We start from the raw sequence: 22680 nt of genomic DNA on the forward strand, positions 1-22680 counted from the left end.
TCCCAGTTTACATTTTCATACTAAGATTATTATTACCACCTCTACTTTACAGATGAGGAAAGAGAGGGGAATGTTAAGTAATTTTCCCAAGAACCACACCACTGGTCAATGGTAGAACCCAGACCTAAGTCCAGGGTCCAGGGATAACGAGTGAACACTACCCTGTAACTCTCTAACAGCTACAACTCTGGTTTATTACACATCGGTGCATAATCACTAACATACATTATTTCCTGTAATTTGTTTTAAATGGTAGCCTTCACAATGGCCTGAAGGCCTCTTTCATTAAGAATCATCTTAGCCTTTCGCAGATATACCAGTCCTTCTGCAGCTCCTGTCCATGTCATTCAGCAGACTGGGTAAGAACACAGGCTCAGGAGCTTTAGCACTCACATTAGCCCTTGATCTCACAATTAGTAGGCACTAAAACTATATATATCAAATATATATTTTGAGTCTGAGCAATAAATAATATATATTTTGAGTCTGAGCAAAAAATATATATTTGATAACATATATCAAATATACATTTTGAGTCTGAGCAATAAATAATTTGAAAGCACATATTTTAAAAACAGCATCACAATTATACAGGCTAGTGTCAACACTGACATTCGGAAGACTGACTGATATAATAGATACATAAGTTAAAGGTAAATTTCAAGGAGCGAGCTTTGCCCAGGTAATAAAAATGAGTCAAACTTTCTGTTTATTTCTAAAGACTATTGGAAAAAACTTTGACAGACAGCAAGGAATCTACAAAAACAACTTGTCAAACCAGTAATGCCCTAGATGACGGTTTTTCGGATTAACTTTATATTAGCCAAGTTTAGATAATAAATTTTTTGCCATATAAAATAATTTCTAACAAAGAGTCCACAAGCTTAAGTTAAACAGTAACAGGCAAAAGTGTAACATACACTTTCTGTTTGAAAAATAAAAAGATCAGTGTAAACACTGACTTTAAAAAGAAAGAAAAATTTATTCTAAAAATTTAATATTTTAAAATTAATAACTAGAAAGTTTGGCTTCTTTAAGTTACTCTAGGGTGAAAGATTTTTATTCAAATAGTTTTATTAAAGTATTCCTTCTCTTTTCTTTCATTTGTTTTACTCCCGAAGTTTCAGTAATTTTTACCCTGCATCTCAATGTCATATTTACTGCAAATCAACCTACATGAAGAATCATAAAGAATTTAGTAGTGCCCTAAAGGAAATCAGACTGTGGATCTAGAAGTGAAAAAAAAATCAGAAGAATGATTTTCTTAAGTGTTAAAACTCTATCCAGCCTTCTCAATCATTTTTCTTGAGGTCTTCATGGAGAATTAAGTCTGTGTGGAAATGCTACCTAGATAAGTAGACTTGTGGTTGAAGAACTTTCTCAGGGAGGCCAAGGTTATGACTAACCCTGCAAGTAAAGCCTTGGCACCAAGCAACAGGGTTTTGAGAGAAGACAACCTCGTGGAGCTTTTTAAAAGTGCAATACCTGACAATACTTTTGAAAATCAAACTTGAGGCCTTTTCACAAGATGGCACCGAAGGCGAAGAAGGAAGCTCCTGTTCGTCCTAAAGCTGAAGCCAAAATGAAGGCTTTGAAGGCCAAGAAGGCAGTGTTGAAAGGTGTCCACAGCCACACAAAAAAAGAAGATCCTCACATCACCCACCTTCCGGCAGCCCATGGCGCAGGGACTCCAGAGGCAGCCTTATCCTCAGCAGAGTGCCCCAAGGAGAACAAGCTTGACCACTATGCTATCATCAGGTTTCTGCTGACAACTGAGTCCACCATGAAGAAGATAGAAGACAGCAACACACTTGTGTTCATTGTGGATGTTAAAGCCAACAAACACCAAATCAAACAGGCTGTGAAGAAGCTCTGTGACATTGATGTGGCCAAAGTCAACACCTTGATTAGGCCTGATGGAGAGAAGAAGGCATGTGTTCGACCGGCTCCTGATTACAATGCTTTGGATATTGCTAACAAAATTGGGATCATCTAAACTAAGTCTGGCTGGCTAATTCACCAGAAAAAAAAAAAAAAAGAAAGAAAGAAAAGAAAAGTAAAAAGGAAACGAAAGGAAAAGAAAATAAAAGAGAAAAGAAAAGACAAGACAATCAAACTTATGGAGCAGAAGAGGAAAGAATCCATGGGACTTCTCAAATGGAAGATTATTGAGGAGGATCTTTCCTTCCCGTGAGTATCACTGGGACAGGCCACTTTATTTTTTCTGTAGCCATATCTTCCAACAGACACTTATACCAACTTTACTACTTCATGGGTATACACAAAATAAGAGGGCTTATGTGTTTATAAGTCTCTGCTATTTCTGACTCAACCTGATGTTTTCCACAAGAATTGAAAGTAAAAAATGGTCAAGAGACAAGAACAAGAAGGATTTTTTAAAGGCAGGAGAAAAAAAAAAAAAAACACATGTATAACATTTGGAATAAAGGAAAGAAAACTGTTATTATTTATTTAAAGATGATAAATTTATTTACATTAAAACTCCACATGAGTCTGGGCACAGTGGCTCATGCCTGTAATCCCTACACTTTGGAAGGCCAAGGTGGGTAGATTGCTTGAGCCAGGAGTTCGAGAGCAGCCTCGGCAACATGGAGAAACCCTGTCTCTACTAAAGACACAAAAATATTAGCTGGGTGTGGTGGTACGCCTGTAGTCCCAGCTACTTGGGAGGCTGAGGTGGGAGAATCGCTTGAGCCCAGGAGGCTGGGGTTGCAGTGAGCCAAGATCATACCACTGGACTCCAGTCTGGACAACAGAGCAAGACCTTGTCTCAAAAAAAGAAAAAAAAAAAACCTCCAAATGAAGCCAGGCACAGTGGCTTGCACCTGTAATCCCAGCACTTTGGGAGGCTGAGGCAAGAGGATCACTTCCTTCCTCTCAGAAGCCAGCCACCAGGCAAGAAGTCCAACCACCCAGAAATCACCATTCTGTGAGAAAGTCCAAGATATCCGACTGGAGATACCTTACGTGTTAGTGAGACCTTCTTAGGCCATCCAGTCCATCCTAGCCACCAGCTGAATGCAACTAAGTGAGGTACCCCAACTGACAACCCATGGAGCAGAACCACCCAGCTGAACCCAGTCAACCCACAGAATTGTGAGAGAAAAAACTGTTGTTGTTGTTGTTGTTGTTGTTTGAGACAGAGTTTCGCTCTTGTTGCCCAGGCTGGAGTGCAATGGTGTGATCTTGGCTCACTGCAACCTCTGCCTCCCGGGTTTAAGTGATTCTCCTGCCTCGGCCTCCCGCGTAGCTGGGATTACAGGTATGTGCCACCATGCCCAGCTAATTTTGTATTTTTAGTAGAGACGGGGTTTCTCCATGTTGGTCAGGCTGGTCTCAAACTCCTGACCTCAGGTGATCCGCCCACCTCGGCCTCCCAAAGTGCTGGGATTACAGGCATGAGTCACTGCACCCGGCCAAAACTGTTGTTGTTTTAAGCCACTAAGTTTTGGGGGTAGCTTGTTACACAAGAATCAATAACTGATCAAAGAACTTAAAGCCAACAAAGAACTCTAATCAGAAATACATACCAAATTCCTAACAATCCTACAAATCAGTAAGAAAAACATAAATAGTTCAATGGGAAAATGGGCAAAAGCAGAAATTTCACAGAAGAGGAAACACATACAAACACAATAAACATTTATAAACATAATAAACATTTCAAGAAATGTTCACCATCACCATCATTAGTGACCAAGGCAGACCACAATGCAATATTATTTTATACTTATTCAGTAGACCCAAGTTTAAAGTTTGATGATAACCAGATTTAGAAAAGCCATAGTAGGAGTATAAATTGGTACAAAAACTTCGGAAACTGTTTTAGTATTACCACCTAAAGTTGAAATTCACATTTGCTATGATACGGCATTCTACTCTCAAACTCATAAACGAAAAAGAAACCCTTGCACAAATGTGATGGTATTATATTCAACACTATTCACAGCAGCACTGTTCATAAGAGCAAATTCCTAGGAATAACCTAATTGCTCAGCCACAGAAGGGTGGATGAACAAACAGTGGTATATTCACACAATTAATAACTATATAAGCAATAATGAGTAAATGAATATATTCAATGAAACAATATAGATGAAACAATATTGATGAATCTTAGCAATATAATATTAAGTGAAAAAAGCATGATATAATTTTTATAAAGTTATGAGCAAGCAAAATAAAAAGCACCTACTTTTTAGAAATACATATAGATGTAATAAAAACTATACAAAAAAAGCAAAGTATTAATTAATAAAGGATTTGGGATTATTATTTCCCCAGAACATAAGAGACAGAGGGAAAGGGGGTGGGAGGACCATACACTTAGACATAAATTATTATCCAGGCTCCATGTTTGGTTTTGGCAGCAAGTTCATGAATGCTTATTGCTATTTAAAATACATATGTAGGCCGGGGCGCGGTGGCTCAAGCCTGTAATCCCAGCACTTTGGGAGGCCGAGACGGGCGGATCACGAGCTCAGGAGATCAAGACCATCCTGCCTACCACGGTGAAACCCCGTCTCTACTAAAAAATACAAAAAACTAGCCGGGCGAGGTGGCGGGCGCCTGTAGTCCCAGCTACACGGGAGGCTGAGGCAGGAGAATGGCGTGAACCGGGGAGGCGGAGCTTGCAGTGAGCCGAGATCCGGCCACTGCACTCCAGCCCGGGCGACAGAGCAAGACTCCGTCTCAAAAAAATAAATAAATAAATAAATAAAATAAAATACATATGTAGGCCAGGCACAGTGGCTCACGCCTATAATCCTAGCAGTTTTTGGGAGGCCAAGATGGGAGGATCGCTTGAGCTCAGGAGTTCAAGACCAGCCTGGGCACATGGCGAAACCCTGTCTCTACAAAAAATACAAAAATTAGCCGGGCGTGGTAGCATGTGCCTGTAGTCCCAGCTACTTGGGAACTGAGGTGGAAGGATTACCTGAGCCTGGGAAGTGGAGGCTGCAGTGAGCCATGATTGCATCACTGCACTACAGCCTGGATGATGGAGTGAAACCCTATCTCAAATATATGGGGGGTGTGTGTGTGTGTATATGTGTGTGTGTATATATATGTGTGTGTGTGTGTGTGTGTGTGTGTGTATATATGTGCATATATATATGTGTGCGTGTATGTATATATGTGTGCATATATATATGTGTGCGTGTATGTGAGTGTATATATGTGTGTGTGTATGTGTACATATATATGTGCATATATGTGTGTGTGTGTGTGTGTATAGTGATAATACATTCCTGAGCTGGGTCTCTTCCCATACATCTAGTAGTGGGCAGATGTATGGAATATATATTTGTGTATATAAATATCTCATAAACTGAGGGTTATGACTAATCCACAATCTAACTCTGTGCCTGATGTCCGATATTTTAAAAACACCTATAAATAAATAAAGCAGGACAAAGACTGATAGAAGTTGGAGAACAAGGCCGGGCGCCATGGCTCACTCCTGTAATCCCAGCACTTTGGGAGGCCGAGGCAGGCGGATCATGAGGTCAAGAGTTCGAGACCAGCCTGGTCAACATGGCAAAACCCTATCTCTACTGAAAATACAAAAATTAGCTGGGCATAGTGGCACACGCCTGTAATCCCAGCTACTTGGGAGGCTGAGGCAGGAGAATCTCTTGAACCCGGGAGGCGGAGGTTGCAGTGAGCCAAGATCGTGTCATTGCACTCCAGCCTGGCAACAGAGCGAGACTCCATCTCAAGGGAGAAAAAAAAAAAGTCCGAGAAGAAAAGGAACAGAGAAGAGAACTCCCACGTTCAATTTTTCATCCATCCATGCAACAAACCTATGATAATCATCTACCCTGTACCAAATGCCATTCTAGACAGAGAGATGAGAACACCGAAAGATAAACAGAACAAGGGACTGACACTTGGAATTGCACCAAGGCTATTATATTATTGGCCTATTCAGATGGGAAATAGAAAATGTAATGGAAGGGGCTGTGAAGAAAGGAGATAGGACTGTTCCTATAAACAACTAAGCAGAGCTGAGCTCCAAATTTGGCAGTCTCCAGAGAATAAACCAGAAGCCCACAGAATGACCTACCCTTTTTCAGAAGGATGGAAAAAAGTCGTCTCTCCTAGTTCCTAACACTTTTTATGATCCTTCTTAACTAAAAAGGCTTCCACGTGTAATACTTCATAACTGAATTCACAATGTAAATACTATATTCTTCCAAGAAGCTAGAGGATGATTATAGCAGTGCTCCCTAACATAGTTTCTGGGGGGTTTTGTTTGAACATTCATTCATTAATTCAACTCATCCAAATTACCTACCATGTGTAGAGCACTATGTCAGATACTGTGGTAAAAACAAACAACCACACACTAAGAGTTGGATCTGTCCCTAAAGAAAGTTAGTGGGAGAGAAGAGAAGTAACTCAACCACTGCACATTACCACAAGATGCTGGGGGAAGCTAGCACTGGGGTGTGGGAGCCCAGCGAGGAACACTGTGCTTTACTTTGCTTAATCACCAGAACACTGTGAAATATATATCAAAGTATTCAAAACTTAAAGATGAAGAAACAGCTCAGAGGTGAAGTGCTTCATCTCAAACCATACAGCTAGGTCGTGCTGGAGCCAGGAACTGCGTGTGTGCCTAATAATGTTACTTATGGCCTGGAACACTTTCCTCCTGGCCAAGCTGCTCTCGTGAGCGACATCACAAGGTGTTGTCTTAGATTTGGACAGTGTGAAACAGTCTTGGAATGACAATTATGTGACTTTCCATACGCCTGCCCACTACCAGATGTATGGGAAGAGACCCAGCTGGGGAGAGAAACCTGTCTGGCGGAGGTTCAGATGAACGCCCTTGTGGCAGGCACAAAAAGCCCAGCAAGATAAGCATTTAACCAACGCTCATCCATCAACAGCCCCACTACAAATTACTACCTTCATATTGCTACGAACCTCTGCTCCTAGCCATCACTTACTAAGGTTCCAGAGGCCATAGTGTCTCCAGTGCCCTAACCCAAGCCAGCGGGAGGCCTGATGTGTAGAACAGCCTGAACTCCCTTCCTAACTTGGGATTGCTCTTTTGCAAAGACCTTATTCAGAGCATTCTCCCTTTTGAGAGTCACAAAGGCGTTTAGGTGTGGTTACTGATGATTTGGGCAAGTGTTCTGTGAATTTCCTGAATGTTTCCTAAATATACTGGAGTGCGTGGTGAACACTCAGCTCTGTGACTCCCACACACAAGATTTCACGGCACCAGGGGGTAGAAGATGACATCTCTAATGTGCCTGGTTCCTAGAGATAGGGATTTGAGAGACAGCTAAAACGAGGAACTCAAAGTTGGTTCCAGGTATTTAAAAAAACACATACACACACCCCTTTTTAAAAAGAAGCAGATAAGCAAATGTCTGCAAAACTCCAAATTCTAGGTGGGGGAGTCCTTTGAACTCATTTCAACTCATTCCTTTTAACTCATTTAACTACTCTACATTTTGGAGTAGAATAGATGGAAATTCAAATCCTGATGGCTACCAGTTACAGCTACGGAATGTTAGTTGAATGATGTAGCCTCCCTTGAGCTCCATTTTCTCTTTATTGTAATGGGTTAATACTGCCTATCTTATGCAGTGGTTTGAAAATTAAATGAGATGTCATCCGTGAAGTAGACACCAGGTGGTGTGATCATACCACCACTGGAAGCACTGGAGTGCTTGCTGGAAATGCAGACCCTTCTGGACTTAGAATCAGCATCTCTGGCGGGAGCTGGGCATCAGAATTTTTTAAAAGCACTCCAAAGGATTCTTCTCCCCACTGCAGTCTGGGAACCTCAGAGGCAATGACAACTGGCACATCTGGATGCACCACCAGCCATAGACAGCGCTGCAGCAGTCATAGAAGTAGCTGCATTGATAGTAGTAATGACAAAAGGAAACATCCATGTGCCAGACGTGGCTGCTTGCACTTTATACGCATTAACTCAATTTCCATGGCAAATCTACAAGGTAGACACAAGCATCAGGCCCTTTTACAGAGAAGGAAACAGAGGCACAAAGAGGTGGAGCAATTGGTCTAAGTGATGGAACCAAGATAGAACCTGAGAATTAGCCCAAGAGGGGATGCTGAAGAAGGGAAGACAAGAGACAAGGAAGAGGGGGAATAATTGTCTAGCAGTATGAGGTGTAGCATCTCAATCTGCTGATGCCTCGGAGATTTAGGCACCACAGAGATTTGGGCTTGGCCAGAAAACATGTATCTCCCCTGCTGGGCACCACCAGCCTGTGAGTCAGACACAACCAGGTAAGAAAGATATTTTTAGGCCAGGCGTGGTGGCTCACACTTGTAATCTCAACACTTTGGGAGGCCGAGGTGGGAGGATTGCTTGAGCCTAAGAGTTCAAGACCAGCCTGGGCAAAAAAATTGATACCCCCATCTCCACAAAAAAGAAAAAAAATATTAGCCAGGCATGGTGGTGCACATCTGTAGTCCCAGCTACTTGGGAGGCTGAGGCTCCCTTGAGCCCAGGAGTTTGAGGCTGCAGTGAGCCATGATCACATCACTACACTCCAGCCTGGGCAACAGAGCAAGATGCTGTCTCTAAAATTTAAAAAAAAAAAAGAAAGATGCTTCCTTTAGGAAGGAAGATGCTTGCCATTAGGTTTCTCCCTCCATAGACAACTGAGAACTGTGTTTTTCTATATTGATGTAATGTTTCACTATATTTACTCTTTCACTCTCCTGGAAGTTATTTCACACATTCTCCTTGCTCCTCAAACTCCCACCCCCTTCCCCTCACCTCGTGAATTTGCTTAACTTTCTCATCTTCCTAATCTACCAACCTCACAACATCTGTACCCATACACCTGCCTACCACTGGTATGGAGAAGCTCTCTGTGTTCCAAAGTCCCCCTCCCCTGACTCTCTCTCTCTCTCTTTCTCTCTCTCTCTCTCTCTCTCTCTCTCACTCACTCTCTCTCCTCTCTCTCCCCACTGCATCTCAATTCTTCCCTTCTACTAGATCATTCCTTCTACTAGATCAGGATTAAAACAAATGTGCTTGAAACAACCTCGCACTTCCCCTCACTCACTCCGTTTGACCCACACTGACTCTCTCGCTGTTTCTCAATCACTCCAAGGCTGCTCTCAGGGGTCTTTGCACATGCTGTTCCCTCTCCCAGGAACATGCTTCTCCCTGACTGAAGTCTCTTTTCGGCAGTCTTCCCTAGCAACTCCATCTAAAGCAGTGCTGCCCTCTACCTCCGTGTCTGTCCCCTACCCGATTCTCTTCATCCTCAGCAGGAATTGCAAATCATTTTCTTTTTAAATTATCCTCTTTATTGGATTGTAACTGCCCTGAGGGCAGGGACTTCATCAACTTTGCTCACTACTATAAACCTAGATAGGTTTATAGTATAGTTTATAGTATAGTGTATATATATATAGTTTATAGTATAATATAGTATAGTGCACAGGGTAGGCACTCAGTATTAGTTGATTTGATTCATAAATTAAAATGGCAGAAACTATAAAATTTAGTTACTCAGGAGTTTTTAACCAGCCACAGGAAAGAATGCAGTAATTGCAGACTGATACCTATGTCACTAAACTCAGTTGTTAGAAAGCACAGTCTAATGAAATCTAGACTCGCTTTTTCTACCCTAATGGAAATCCATGTGTTCCATTCCTCAGGGCCTCCCCAGAACCTATTCTCAGCTCCCAACTTCTGACCACTTGCCCACTCTGGCAAGAAAGCTCCACTCATGCCCAACTCAGCTCTTCTATCTCTGGGCAGCATCTCACCAGTTTCAGTGACTTCTCAGGTACTCACCTTCCTTGCTTATCATGGCCAAATTAGAGAGGAAAGAGAAAATGAGAGCTATTCTTGTGGTCACAATATATTTCTTCATTATGATTTATTTCCATTTAAAAAGAGGTTTCCCAGGTAACGATGCCTCATTCTCCTAATCTCTGCACCTCATCACATCTGACCCCTTTTATCAATGTCTTATTTTGACTTTCTTACCAAAATAGATTTCTCAACAATATTTAATTAGAGTTACCACTTACGACTGGGCGTGATGGCTCATGCCTATAATCCCAGCACTTTCGGAGGCGGAGGCGAGAGGACAGATTGAGCCCAGGAGTTTGAGACCAGCCTGGGCAACATGGCGAAACACCAACTCTACAAAAACTACAAAAATTAGCTGGGCATGGTGGCACGCCCCTGTAGTTCCAGCTACTCAGGAGGCTGAGGTGGGAGGATTACCTCAGCCCAGAGAGTAGAGGCTGCAGTGAGCTGAGATCGTGCCACCGCACTCCAGCCTAGGTGACAGAGTGAGACTGTGCCTCAAAAAAAAAAAAAAGAAAAGAAAAGAAAAAAGTTACCATTTATTAAACACTATGTTCCAGATGCATTATGATTTACCCCATGTAATCCTCATAATAACCATGTGGTGTCCCCATTTTACAGATGATGAAACCAAGGCTCATAAAGGTTAAATAACTAACTCACTCAAGGTCATCTCTTTGGGAAGGAATACATTTAAAGCCAGCTCTATTAATTCCAAAGCCCATACTCTTAATCATGACACCGTACATCTACTTTAGGGTCCTGGTACCAACTGGTTCCTTCTTGAAAGAACTCAAGAGGTTATTTCTGGAAGACTTACAGCCCAATTTTTCAATGGTTTCCATGCAATCCTCTTCCTTCTACTTCTCTCTCTCTTTTCCTGTTCCCTATGTGTAGTGTCGGCATGTTACTGTTACAGGAAAGGGGGCCCGTTCCAGGCCCCAAGAGAGGGTTCTTGGATCTCACCCAAGAAAGAATTCAGGGTAAGTCCACAGTGCGAGACAGAAGCAAGTTTATTAAGAAAGTAAAGTGGTGAAAGAACAGCTACTTCATAAACAGAGTAGGGCATTCCCGAAAGTAAGAGGAGGAACACGTCTTACCTAGGTAAGGTAAGGACAAAAAAAGATCATGGATCTTTAGGTAAGGATAAATAAAATATTTTATATAGGATAAAAAAAGATCATGGGGAGATGTGCTCTGCTACAAGGGTTTGTGATAAAGGACTAATTTTCTTAATTACTACATTTTGCAAGAATCAATATTAGTATCTTTAAAGCAAAATTAGGAATGCCTTTGTTCTCAAGATATTGGGACATTAGGACACTCCCACATCCGGGTCTGTTTAGTAAACATTATCAATCTATTCCCTTCACTGTAAGCATCTCCAGGCTAGGAATACCTAGCTTTCTGGGAATGCAGGCCAGCACGTCCCAGCCTCATTTTCCTAGCTGTCACTCAAGATGGAGTTTCTTTAGTTCGAATGCCTCTGACATTACTGTCAGCGGGGTGCTTGGCAACTTTAATGACATGTAAGTCATCTGCTCCAAAGCAAACGCAAGTTTACAAGGTGGGCCAGGCCACATCTAGGCTGCCCAATTAATACCCCAAACCCAAAGTACTTCCTCGTAGCCTAGATTTATGAAAATAGGTCTTTCCTGGTAGTTTACCCATTCAACCATCAACTACTGATCTATGAGAATCAGACACCTTTCTCAAGGAGATAGTCTGACCCCAACCTGACTCATTCCTCAAACCAGGTTTTTCCCTCTCAGTTCTATTTCAGTTACTGTTTTAACCCCTTTATGAAACAATTACACTGTTTCCTGTTTTCTTTTCCCACATTCCCAATTCCCTCATCTCAACCTTTTTTAGTTTTATCACTCAAGTTTTTTTGAGGACCAGAAAAGGTATCAATACATACCAAAATAAAATGAAATCTGTATAAATTCTAGAAAGACCACAGAGATCTCACTCAGGGACAACATTCAAAACATGTAACAACAGTCATGTGACTTTCTGAGTTCCTGGAACACAGCAAGCGTGTTCCCGCCTCAGGGAACTCAGGCCTCCGGGGTCGCCCTCTCCCAGCCTCTTTGTGAAGCTGCCTTCCTCTCAACCCTCAGGTTTCTGCACCAACATCATTTCCTTCCTTCCTTCCTTCCTTCCTTCCCTCCTTCCTTCCCTCCTTCCTTCCTTCCTTCCTTCCTTCCTTTTTTCTTTCTTTCTCTCTCTCTTTCTTCTCTCTCTCTTTCCCTCTCTCTCTCTTTCTCTTTCTCTCTCTCTCTCTCTCTCTTTCTCTCTCTGTTGCCCAGGCTGGAGTGTAGTGATGCAGTCATGGTTTACTGCAGCCTCAACCTCCTGGGCTCAAGTGATCCTCCCATCTCAACCTCCCAAGTAGCTAGGACTACAGGTACATACCACGATGCCCAGCTAATTTTTGTATTTTTTCTTTGTAGAGACAGGGTTTCACCATGTTACCCCAGCTGGTCTTGAACACCTGGGCTCAAGTTATCTGCCCACCTCAGCCTCCCAAACTGTTGGGATTACAGGTGTGAGCCACTGCACCCCGGCCATCATCTCCTCTTTTTATCACAGAATCCTGTTTATTCTCTCTAAGGCAAAATAACAACCTATGATTATTATATTTACTCAATGGCTACAGTCTCCCCATGGGACATTAGCTCAGTGAGGACAGGGGCCTTTTCTGCCTTGTAACTATACTTCCAGCCCCTTATATCACCATCCCCTATACCTGGCACATAGTAGATGCCAATAAATATTTGCTAAATACAGAAGTAAATGAACATTACCCACAAGTGTGGGGGCATGCAAGTCTCCAGGCAGCACCGTTCTTATTAGTTGATTGGAATCTACTTTAAGAATCACCTCAAAAGTCAGTCTTCCAGCCTCTGTTGAGCTTCCAGCTGTTAAAGTGGTAAATTAAGACAATGAGTCCAAATGAAGCACCAACCCAGACTATTAACTTACTGTGACAGTGCAGGCAAGAGATAAAAGAGAAGACAGGCCGGGCGTGGTGGCTCACGCCTGTAATCCCAGCACTTTGGGAGGCTGAGGTGGGCGGATCACACGATCAGGAGATCGAGACCATCCTGGCTAACACGGTAAAACCCTGTCTCTACGAAAAGTAGAAAAATTAGCTGGGCGTGATGGCGGGTGCCTGTAGTCCCAGCTACTCGGGAGGCTGAGGCAGGAGAATGGCGCGAACCCGGGAGGCGGAGCTTGCAGTGAGCAGAGATTGCACCACTGCACTCCAGCCTGGGAGACAGAGCAAGACTCTGTCTCAAAAAAAAAAAAAAAGAGAGAGAAACAGGCTGGTTCCCCAATGTTCCATTTCCCCCCAACACCCACCCCCTCCCACAAATTCATAGATTGAAGTCCTAACCCCCATGACCTAAGAATAGGACTGTATTTGGAGACAGGGCCTTTAAAGAGATAATTAAGGTAAAATGAAGTCATTACGGTAGGCCCTATTCCAATATGCCTGGAATCCCTATAAGAAGAGAAGATGGGGACACATACGCATAGAGAGGAGACCACCTGAAGACACAGGCAGAAGGTGACCGTCTACAAGCCAAGGAGAGAGGCCTCAGAAGAAACCAGCCATACCCATGCCTTAGACTTCTAAGCCTCCAGAGCTGTGAGAAAATCAAACTGTGCTGTTCGAGCCACCCTGGCTGTGGTACTTTGGTATGGCAGCCCGAGCAAACTGACACAGGTTGAGTATCCTTTATCCGAAATACTTGAGGCCAGAAAGGTTTCAGATTTGAGATTTTTTTATATATTGGAATATTTATATTATACTTACCAGTTAAGCATTTCAAATCCAAAAATCCAAAATCCAGGAAGTTCCAATGAGCACTTCCTTTGAATGTCATGCTGGCACTCAAAAAGTTGTGGATTTGGGAGCATTCGGGATTTCGGATTTTTGGATGAGGGATTCCCAAACTGTATGGTGTACTAGTAAGGAAGTCTCAGTGGAGACACCTGGGAAGAACCTCAGCCAAGGCTCCTGATAAGGGAGCCCCAAGAATAGAGGCTCCTGGGTCAGGAACGCAGATGTGCGTATGAGAGGCTCCTGGGCCAGTAGAGCCTGCATCCTTGACCAAAACTCCCTCCAGAAAATTGCAATGCATTCACTGTGCATCAAGTCAGGTGTGGGGAGGGCAGCTGTCCCCCATGAGGCCTCCCAAGTAAAGCCTTGTAATTGCAAACGTTGGGGGCTAAAAGATCACAGAGAGGATTTTGACCTAAAGATGAACTCCTCACCCTCCTCTTCAGAAATCATTTCAGTGGTGCAGCACGCTTAGCATGGGAAGTTCTTCTCTGTAGCAAACCCCAGTACTTAGTGCTGCAATATTACACGCTCTTTCCTATTTAATCTCCCATGAAGATGGAGAACTGCTGCTCACAAACATCTTTCTAACGATTCTAAAGGCCCTTGGCCTCCTCTTCCTCATATTTAGTCAGGCAGTTCTACTGCAGCTTGTTTGAGCTACAATTTTCTTAAGCTGCTGTGACAGTCATATATGGAGTAGCCAGAGAAGGACCACACCCCAGAACCAAGGCAAGTGATCAAAGAAAACGAGGATGCTTCAGGTAACATTAAGTATAGGAAAGGTTGAAAGAGTCTCTCCTAAGCCAGCACCTGCTCAGAGAGAGAGAATAAAGATTTCATCTATCAATGGTGCGGTGGCTCACACCTGTAATGCCAGAACTTTGGGAAGCCAAGGTCAGTGTACTGCTTGAGGTCAGGAGTTCAAAACCAGCCTAGGCAACATGGTGAAACTCATCTCTACTACAAAAATTAGCTGGACCTGATCACACATGCCTGTAGTCCCAGCTACTTGGGAGGCTGAGGCAAGAGAATTGCTTGAACTCGGGAGGCGGAGATTGCAGGGAGCCGAGATCACACCACTGCACACCAACCTGGGCCACAGAGCAAAACTCCGTCTCAAAAGGAAAAAAAAAAGATTTCACCTGCTCTTAGCATGTCTATCAGAAAATTTTACTTTAACAGCTATATTTTTATTCAAAGAAAAGTCTACTAAGTTTACCTAGAAGATAATGAAATAAATGAAAGAAAGATAACTCAACAAGTTTATAACAAGCTTATTTAGTGATTTTCCTAATGAAGTCTCCCAGAACATTCTGCTACTTTTTCTAGTTCATCAAAAACATTTAGAATTCAACGGCACATTAAAGATACAGTAAGTGATAAGTCGTCACAATAAAATAGGAAAGCAGCCTGGAAACATGTAAGAAAATTTAAAAGTCTGAAATGTTTGCATTCGTATCAAATTACCAGGCAAACTATCTTGCATAGAATCTTTGCCACCAATGTCTTTCATGCACACAAATGTTTGGCAATATTTAGTCTCTGCAAAGCCAATCACAGGACACAGGGAATAGGAGCTTTCATTTCACAATTCCATCCCTTCCCTCCCCTGAACCAGCCCTCTGAGCCCTCACTAGTAGTGAAGGCTCAGGGAACTCAGGCCTCCGGGGTCGCCCTCTCCCAACCTCTTTGTGAGGCTGCCTTCCTCTCAACCCTCAGGTTTCTGCACCAACATCATCAACAACATTCCTTCACTAGTAGTGAAGGAATTATCCAACCACTGGGTTCTGTTCAAATAGTGGATCCAAGGCTCACAGGTATGCACCACCCCCAAACTTGGGCCACCCCACATGCATTAAGCAAGGATCAGGGATAAGACACACACAACACAGCTTACTGCCATAAAGAAGTGCAAATATTTCTCTCTCTCTCTTTTTTTTTTTTTTGAGATGTAGTCTCACTATGTCACCCAAGCTGGAGTGCAGTGCTGTGATCTTGGCTCCCCGTAGCCTCCACCTCCAGGTTCAAGCAATTCTCCTGCCTCAGCCTCCCAAGTAGATGGGATTACAGGCCCACACCACCACGCCCAGCTAATTTTTTTTTATTTGGCCAGGCTGGTTTTAAACTCCTGACCTCAAGTGATCCACCCGCCTCGGCCTCCCAAAGTGCTAGGATTATAGGTGTGAGCCACCAGGCCTGGCCTTAAGGATGACTCTTAACGTGCATGATCTCTAAATATTTGTTCAGCCTAGAGCTCTTCTCATTCTTTTTAGGAGCCACATTTTGAGTTATCAGGTTGCAAAGTCTCACAAACCAAGACCCTAGAACTACACACAGAGCCTCATGCAGTGTCGCCTCTCTGCTGCTCTCCCATACGGGGATAACACGCACACACTGAATGGTCAATACAACTGCTGGTTAACTGATGAAAGCTAGTTACTGCATTAGTTTCTAAGGCTGCCATACAAAGTAGCACAAACTGGGTGGCTTAGAACAACTGAAATTTCTCTCTTACCATGCTGGAGGCTACAAGACCAAAATCAAGGTGTCAGTAAGACTGCCCTGCCTCTAAAATTTGTAGAGGAAGGATTCTTCCTTGCCGCTTCAGCTTCTGGGAGTCCAGTCCTAGGCACTGGGCTCAGTCACTGCATCAGACACAGCAGGGCCACACCTGTCTTCCAGAAGACAGATTGTTGAAATTCAGGTACTTTTAAAATCAAACAGCAATTCCAGCAGGGGGTTGCTCTGATAAGTAAATTCTGTGGTGGTGGTGCCTTTTGAATATTTCTTCAAAAAGCACTGATGGAGTGTCTAAGACAAGCTTCCACAAGGAAACAGTGCAGCATACTTTGCACAGGAATTCTTCTCTATAGGGAATCTCAATACTCTGTCCAGACATGAACAGGAAGACAGGGCCTCACCCTCAGGAAGCTCATGATCCTAATAAGGAGACAGATTTGAAAATGAATGGCTCCAAGGTGATGAGTGGAATTAGCAAGGCAATGCAAACTTTACCTGGAACTCAGAGGAAGGAGTAGTCAGCATGTCTGTGACAGCATAGCATAGCAGGTAAGAGCGTGAATTCTGCAGCCAGAGTACCTGGGTTTAAATCTGGCTTTACCACATACTAGCTGTGTGATCTTGGACACATCACTTAACTTCTGCTTCAGTTTCCTCATTTGTAAAAGGAGCATGCTAATTGTACCTCCTTCATACATTCATAAATCGTTGTGACAATCAAGAAGTCAATGTGTAATACGCTTTAGACCTGTGCCAAGCATCAGTAAGTGCTGTCTGTGTGTGTTAAATCAACACCCTGCATTAAGCAGGGGAGCAGAGCCCCTCGTTACTAGACCATTCCTCCTTCTTGCCGTTCTGCCCCCTGTATTTGGTATCACTCCTATACACAGTATGCACAATATATGGTGTAATTTGAAAGTAACGGAGAACTCACTTCTATTTCCAACCTCTCACAATTAAGATATGCATAATCACTTTAAACCCGTATTTCTCTCCAGTTAATATTCATGTGTTAACTCCACATGTATTTTCTGAGCTTCTAGGATGGGAAAACCACTGAGGGAATACAATATGTTTTTGACGCTGAGAAACTGGCAGGACACATGGGACTCAAGAAGCTGGCTTTCCTCAGGGCAGTTTCCACCCTGTTGACACGAGGGATCTAATCAGTGCCCTACTACCTCATTTAAACAGTTCTTTACTGCAAAGCAGAAAAAGACTCCCTGTCTGTGAGCAGATGCAGCCCTGCCCAGGCGGCCCCACTCACCCACTTGACCAGGAATCCACGTATACAGCACAACCACAGGCAGCTCCATTGACTTAGCCCAGTCAGGTGCCACTTAGTAAATTTTTTCCTAACTAGGCAAATGGTTCCAGAATGCTGAGGTTAACACAGGTTTCAGAAATGCCTAAATTACAACCAGGAATAAATATATGATCTGGAAAAATGTATTATTGCCACTAAATTAACCTTAAAAATTAAAATCCCCCCCCGAAATGTTATTTGAGCTGATAACAAAGTATCTTTAAACAAATAATATCTAGTTATTAAAACAGTACTAAAACAAGTTACTATTTCTGTAATATAAAAGGCTGTAGAAGTCTGTAAGCCAGTGGATTGTTTAGCATGCCAAACGTGTTCAGTATATAATGCACTGTACATTTCTTTTTTTTTTTTTTTTTCTTTTCACTCTCAAGAGCTGAGGGAATCCTGCTAGCAGATCTACTCTACAAGAAATGCTAAAAGGAGTCATTCAAGATGAAATGAAAAGACACTAGACAGTAATGCAAAGCCATACTAAGAAAGAACAGCAGTATAGGTAACTACATATGTAAACATAAAAACCAGTATTATTGTATTTTGGGGTTGTTTTGTTTTGTTTTTGAGATGGAGTCTTGCTTTGTTGCCCAGGCTGGAGTGCAATGGCGCGATCTCAACTCACTGCAACCTCTGCCTCCCGGGTTCAAGCGAATCTCCTGCCTCACCTTCCCAAGTAGCTGGGATTACAGGCGCCTGCACCACACTCGGCTAATTTTTGTATTTTCAGCAGAAACGGGGTTTCACCATGCTGGCCAAGCTGGTCTTGAACTCCCAACCTCAGGCGATCCGCCCGACTCGGCCTCCCAAAGTGCTGGGATCACAGGTGTGAGCCACCATGCCTCGCCATATTTTTGGTTTTTAACTGTTTTTTGGTATATTATTTAGAAGACAAATGCATATATAATAACAATAATTATAAATTTATAATAATGAACAACAATGTATAAAGATGTAATTTGCAACAATAACGTAAAGGACAGAGTTATATAGAAGCAAAATTTGGGATGCTATCGAAGTTAAGCTAGTATCAATTCAAACTAGATTGTTATATATTTAGGATATTAATTGTAATCCTTAGAATAAGTACTAAAAAAACTTAAATATGTATAGAAAAGGAAATGAGGAGAGATTCAAAATGGTAAAAATCAATTAAACCAGAAGACAATAATAGAAGAATTGAGAGTAGCCAAAAAATATATAAGGCATATAGAAAACAAGCATCAGAATGACAGAAATAAGTCTTTTCTCATGGAAAAAAAAATTTCTAACAATATTTTCCAACAAAAGATTTACAACGAGTCTTGAACCTATTGTTTAAAACATCAAAATGGGCTGAGTGCTGTGGCTCATGCCTGTAATCCTAGCACTTTGGGAGGCCAAGGCGGGTGGATCACCTGAGGTCAGGAGTTTGAGACCAGCCTGGCCAACATGGTGAAACCCTGTCTCTACTAAAAATATAAAAATTAGCCGGGCATGGTGGCAGGCACCTGTAATCCCAGCTACTTGGGAGGCTGAGGCAGGAGAATTGCTTGAACCCAGGAGGCGGAGGTTGCAGTGAGCCGAGACCGCGTCACTGCACTCCAACCTGGGAGACACAAGAGAGACTTTGCCTCAAAAAAAAAAAAAAAAAAAAAAAAATCAAAATGTAATACCTTTCTACTAGGAAGTGCTGAATACAACTTGGAAGTGAACAATTACTGGCCAAGTTCCTACTTCTAAAAATGTTTAGGCTAACTGAAGGATGGGGTAGAGCTAGAGCTATGGTACCATAATTTAGTGAGCTTAGACAGCAAAGACCTGTACAGTCACATGGGGCCCTACACTTTGAAGGGCCCCTCACTTACTTCAATGCTGTGCTGTCACCATCTTCATATTTAAAATAATTTTTTAACGAGGGTTCTACATTTCCACTTTGCACTGAACTCTGTAAATTATGTGATTGGTCAATGCAGTTCTTCCATTTGAATCTATGTATTTTTTGAGGTAACCCAGTCTGGCCAACATGGCAAAACCTTGTCTCTACAAAAGATACAAAAATTAGCTGCACGTGGTGGTGTGTGCCTGTAGTCCCAGTTACTTGGGAGGCTGAGGTGGGAGGATTACCTGGGCCCGGGAGGTGGAGGCTGCAGTGAGCCAAGATAGCACCACTGTACTCCACCCTGGGTGACAGACTGAGACCCTGTCTCAAAACTAAAATTAAATTAAAAACTGAATTGTTATAAGAGCTAAACTAAATTTCTCAAAAATAATTATACACACAATTACATTTGCATATTTGTGTGTTTATAAACACACACTCATAAAATAGAGAAAGCAAAATTATTTGGGACTGTTAAAATTAAAAGTATTTTCATCATTGTTATTGTATCTTTTAGATTTCTCTTTTTGCATGTTTTAAAATATGCGCAACACATATCAATATGTTAATACATGCATATAGTTTATAAGTAAATAAGCACGTATGGCACGACATGTTCAAAAACTTGTCATTTATGAAAGTACATGGTCAAAAGAGTTTCTAAAGCACTAATCTAGTCACCCAATGACAGCCTTGCTTTTTTGGAACCCAAGCTCCAAAATCACTCCCTCTTCCCACTACACTTCCTATTCCTCAACATCCTCAACAATATTTTGCAGAAGAAGGAGGCAATTTGGGCTTAGTGTCGAGGATTTGAAGTCAGGACTGGATTCAAATTCTGCTGACCCTTTGGGAGGTCAAGGCAGAAGGACAGCTTGAGGCTAAGAGTTTGAGACCAGCTTGGGCCAAATAGCCAGACTCTATCTCTACAGAATAAATTAATTAATTAATTAATTAATTAATTAATTAATATTTGCCAAGCCGGAGATTGCAGTGAGCCGAGATCACACCATTGCATTTCAGCCCTGGTGACAGTGCGAGACTCTGTCTCAAAAAAAAAAAAAAAAAAAAAAAAAGCCAGGCAATTGCACTCCTGTAGTCCCAGTTACGCCCAAGGCTGAGGCGGGAGGATCCCTTGAGCCCAGGAGTTCGAGACTCTAGGGAGCCGTGATCGCACCACTGCACTCCAGCCTGGCCACAGAGTGAGACCTGTGAGTAAGGGCCAGGCACTGCAAGATGCTGCTTAACCTGCACCTCAATGTCGTTTGCCCCAGCTGTTCGCGGTGAGGCTCGGATCTCTGAGAGCCATTTCTATATTTGTCCGCCTAAGGTCTCATTCGCCCCCAGTGGATGGTGGCACTTTAGGCAGTGCAGTGAAGTGAATCTTTTCAGTAACATCAGAGTGATACCGCTGTTATAACCTAACAATTCTCTCTTAAAATACAACACAGAAGGTAACTGCTACCAGCTCCTCCGAATAAGGTACGGGAGGTGGGGCAGGAGGCGCCCCTGAACCCTCGGGGACTCAAGCCTGGCGGCACGCTCCGTGGATAACGGAGGCGGGAAGGGCCGAGGCGCCTGCATCTCTTAGAGCGCAGCCTCACACTTTCCCTCCACCTGCCCGAGCCTGACCACAGCCTCCGGTCACCTCGCGTGCTTCCCCCTCCTGGCCTTGGGCAGGTGGTGCCGAGGCGGTGCTCCACGGGATCGCTCCTGGGTTGTGGGCCCTCGCGTGCGCGGATGGGGGCTGCCCTCCCCGGTCGCTCGGAACCACTAGCGCGCGGGGAAGGGGCCCGTTCCCTTCTCCGGGTGTCTGGCCGGCGCGGGAAGGAGAAGGCGCGCCCACCCCGGCTCTCTCCGAGGCCCTCACCTGGATGGTGTGGCCGCTGCCTGGGGCGGTGGGGCCCCCGACCAACTTGCAGTAGAGCTCGGGCCGGGGCCTTCTCTCGCTGGGTCCCCTCTCCCCGCAGGTGGCAGTGGCCCAAATCCTCGCTGCCTCGGCCAGGTTGAAGTAAGGCGGGTGAAGGCTGAGCCCGGCCGCGGCCCGGGGATCCCGAGCGGTCGCCCCCCAGGCTGGCAGCAGCTGCAGCACCAGCAGCAGCAGTGGCGTCGGCGGCAGGACTGGCCCCGGTGCCCGACCCCGAGGCCGCGCGGCCGCCGCCATCCCGCCGCGCAGGATCCTCCCGCCTGCGCCTTCCGCAGAGGGGCTCGGGGGCACCGCCGCTCTCTGCCCGCGCCTCCCGGACCTACAGCGCCAGGACTAGTGCAGCCGGGCGTATGGGCGGCGCCGGGGCCGCTCCCCTTGCTCCACGCGCTGGAAGCCCGCGGCGTGGGGGTAGCCACTCAGCTCGGGAACCTGCCGCGGCTGGAGCGGGCACCCGCCGAATCAGGAACTGACAGCGCTCAGCCGCGGGCCAGCAGACGGCGTCTCTCCCGCGCGAGGCGCGCTGCAAACTTCGCGGGCGGGGAATGGGAGAGGCGTTCCTGGGCTCCCACCCAGGCGGCCGGAACGGGAGCCTGGGCTCTTCGAACCCCTCAGGCGCCAGGACAGAAATTAATTAGATCGTTCTCCTCACCGGATACTCACCGCTCAGGTGAAAGCCAGAAAAGCCACCTGTGACTTAGGAGTAAAGGAGGCTTGCAAACGAATTTGGTTGAGAGCAGAGGAAACTGCCACTACCTACAGAACTCACATCAAAGACATTTCGATTTCCCAGCCAAGAGCTGATCCATCAACTCCTCAACACTGTGCACCTAGGATCCCCGTGGCACTGCAGCCACAGGCTGAGCCAGGGAGTGGTGGAACGTACATATTTAAAACACAGCCAATAATGCAAGTTGTAATTTGCCAACCTGGAAACAAACCTTAGAGGAAATCCTTTAGATGGCTAATCTGCTAAATTTTACAGATAAGCTAAGAGAGATTGAGTGAGGTACGCCACCTGCCGTGCTGACCACAGAACAGAGGAGACCCCCCCCACCCCTGCCTCCCCGGACTGATGTTTGGTCTTATATGGAGAACATCCTACTAAAACAGAACTCATTTAGGCCCTCTAAGTTATTAGAAGAATGCAATATTTGTACAATAAAAATTGCAAAACCTCTTTGAAAGAAATGTTAAAAGACCTAAATAAGTGGAAAAGTATCCCATGTTCATGGATTAGGAGACAATATTGTGAAGATGGCAATATTTCCTAAAGCAACCTACAGTTCAACACAATGGATTTTGATAGGGATCAAAATCCCAATTTTTTTTTTTTTTTTTTTGCAGAAATTGACAA

At 44.0% G+C, this 22680-nt stretch overlaps 1 protein-coding gene and 1 pseudogene across 2 annotated transcripts in view; one reads left to right on the top strand and one right to left on the bottom strand.

Annotated features, from left to right (window-relative positions):
* The window catches only part of LAMA3 (laminin, alpha 3), a 271074-nt gene extending 249270 nt beyond the window's left edge, over positions 1 to 21804 (bottom strand). For both annotated transcript variants that reach the window (XM_011988082.1, XM_011988080.1), the window contains exon 1: positions 21270 to 21804. In XM_011988082.1, coding sequence (XP_011843472.1) covers positions 21270 to 21563 — 294 coding nt within the window. In that variant the 5' untranslated portion in view covers positions 21564 to 21804. The remainder of the gene's footprint in view (positions 1 to 21269) is intronic.
* LOC105545232 lies at positions 1529 to 1996 on the top strand (annotated as a pseudogene).
* Positions 21805 to 22680: the final 876 nt, after the last annotated feature.

Source organism: Mandrillus leucophaeus, unplaced genomic scaffold (genome assembly GCF_000951045.1).
Source record: "Mandrillus leucophaeus isolate KB7577 unplaced genomic scaffold, Mleu.le_1.0 Scaffold322, whole genome shotgun sequence".
NCBI classification, from domain to species: domain Eukaryota; kingdom Metazoa; phylum Chordata; class Mammalia; order Primates; family Cercopithecidae; genus Mandrillus; species Mandrillus leucophaeus.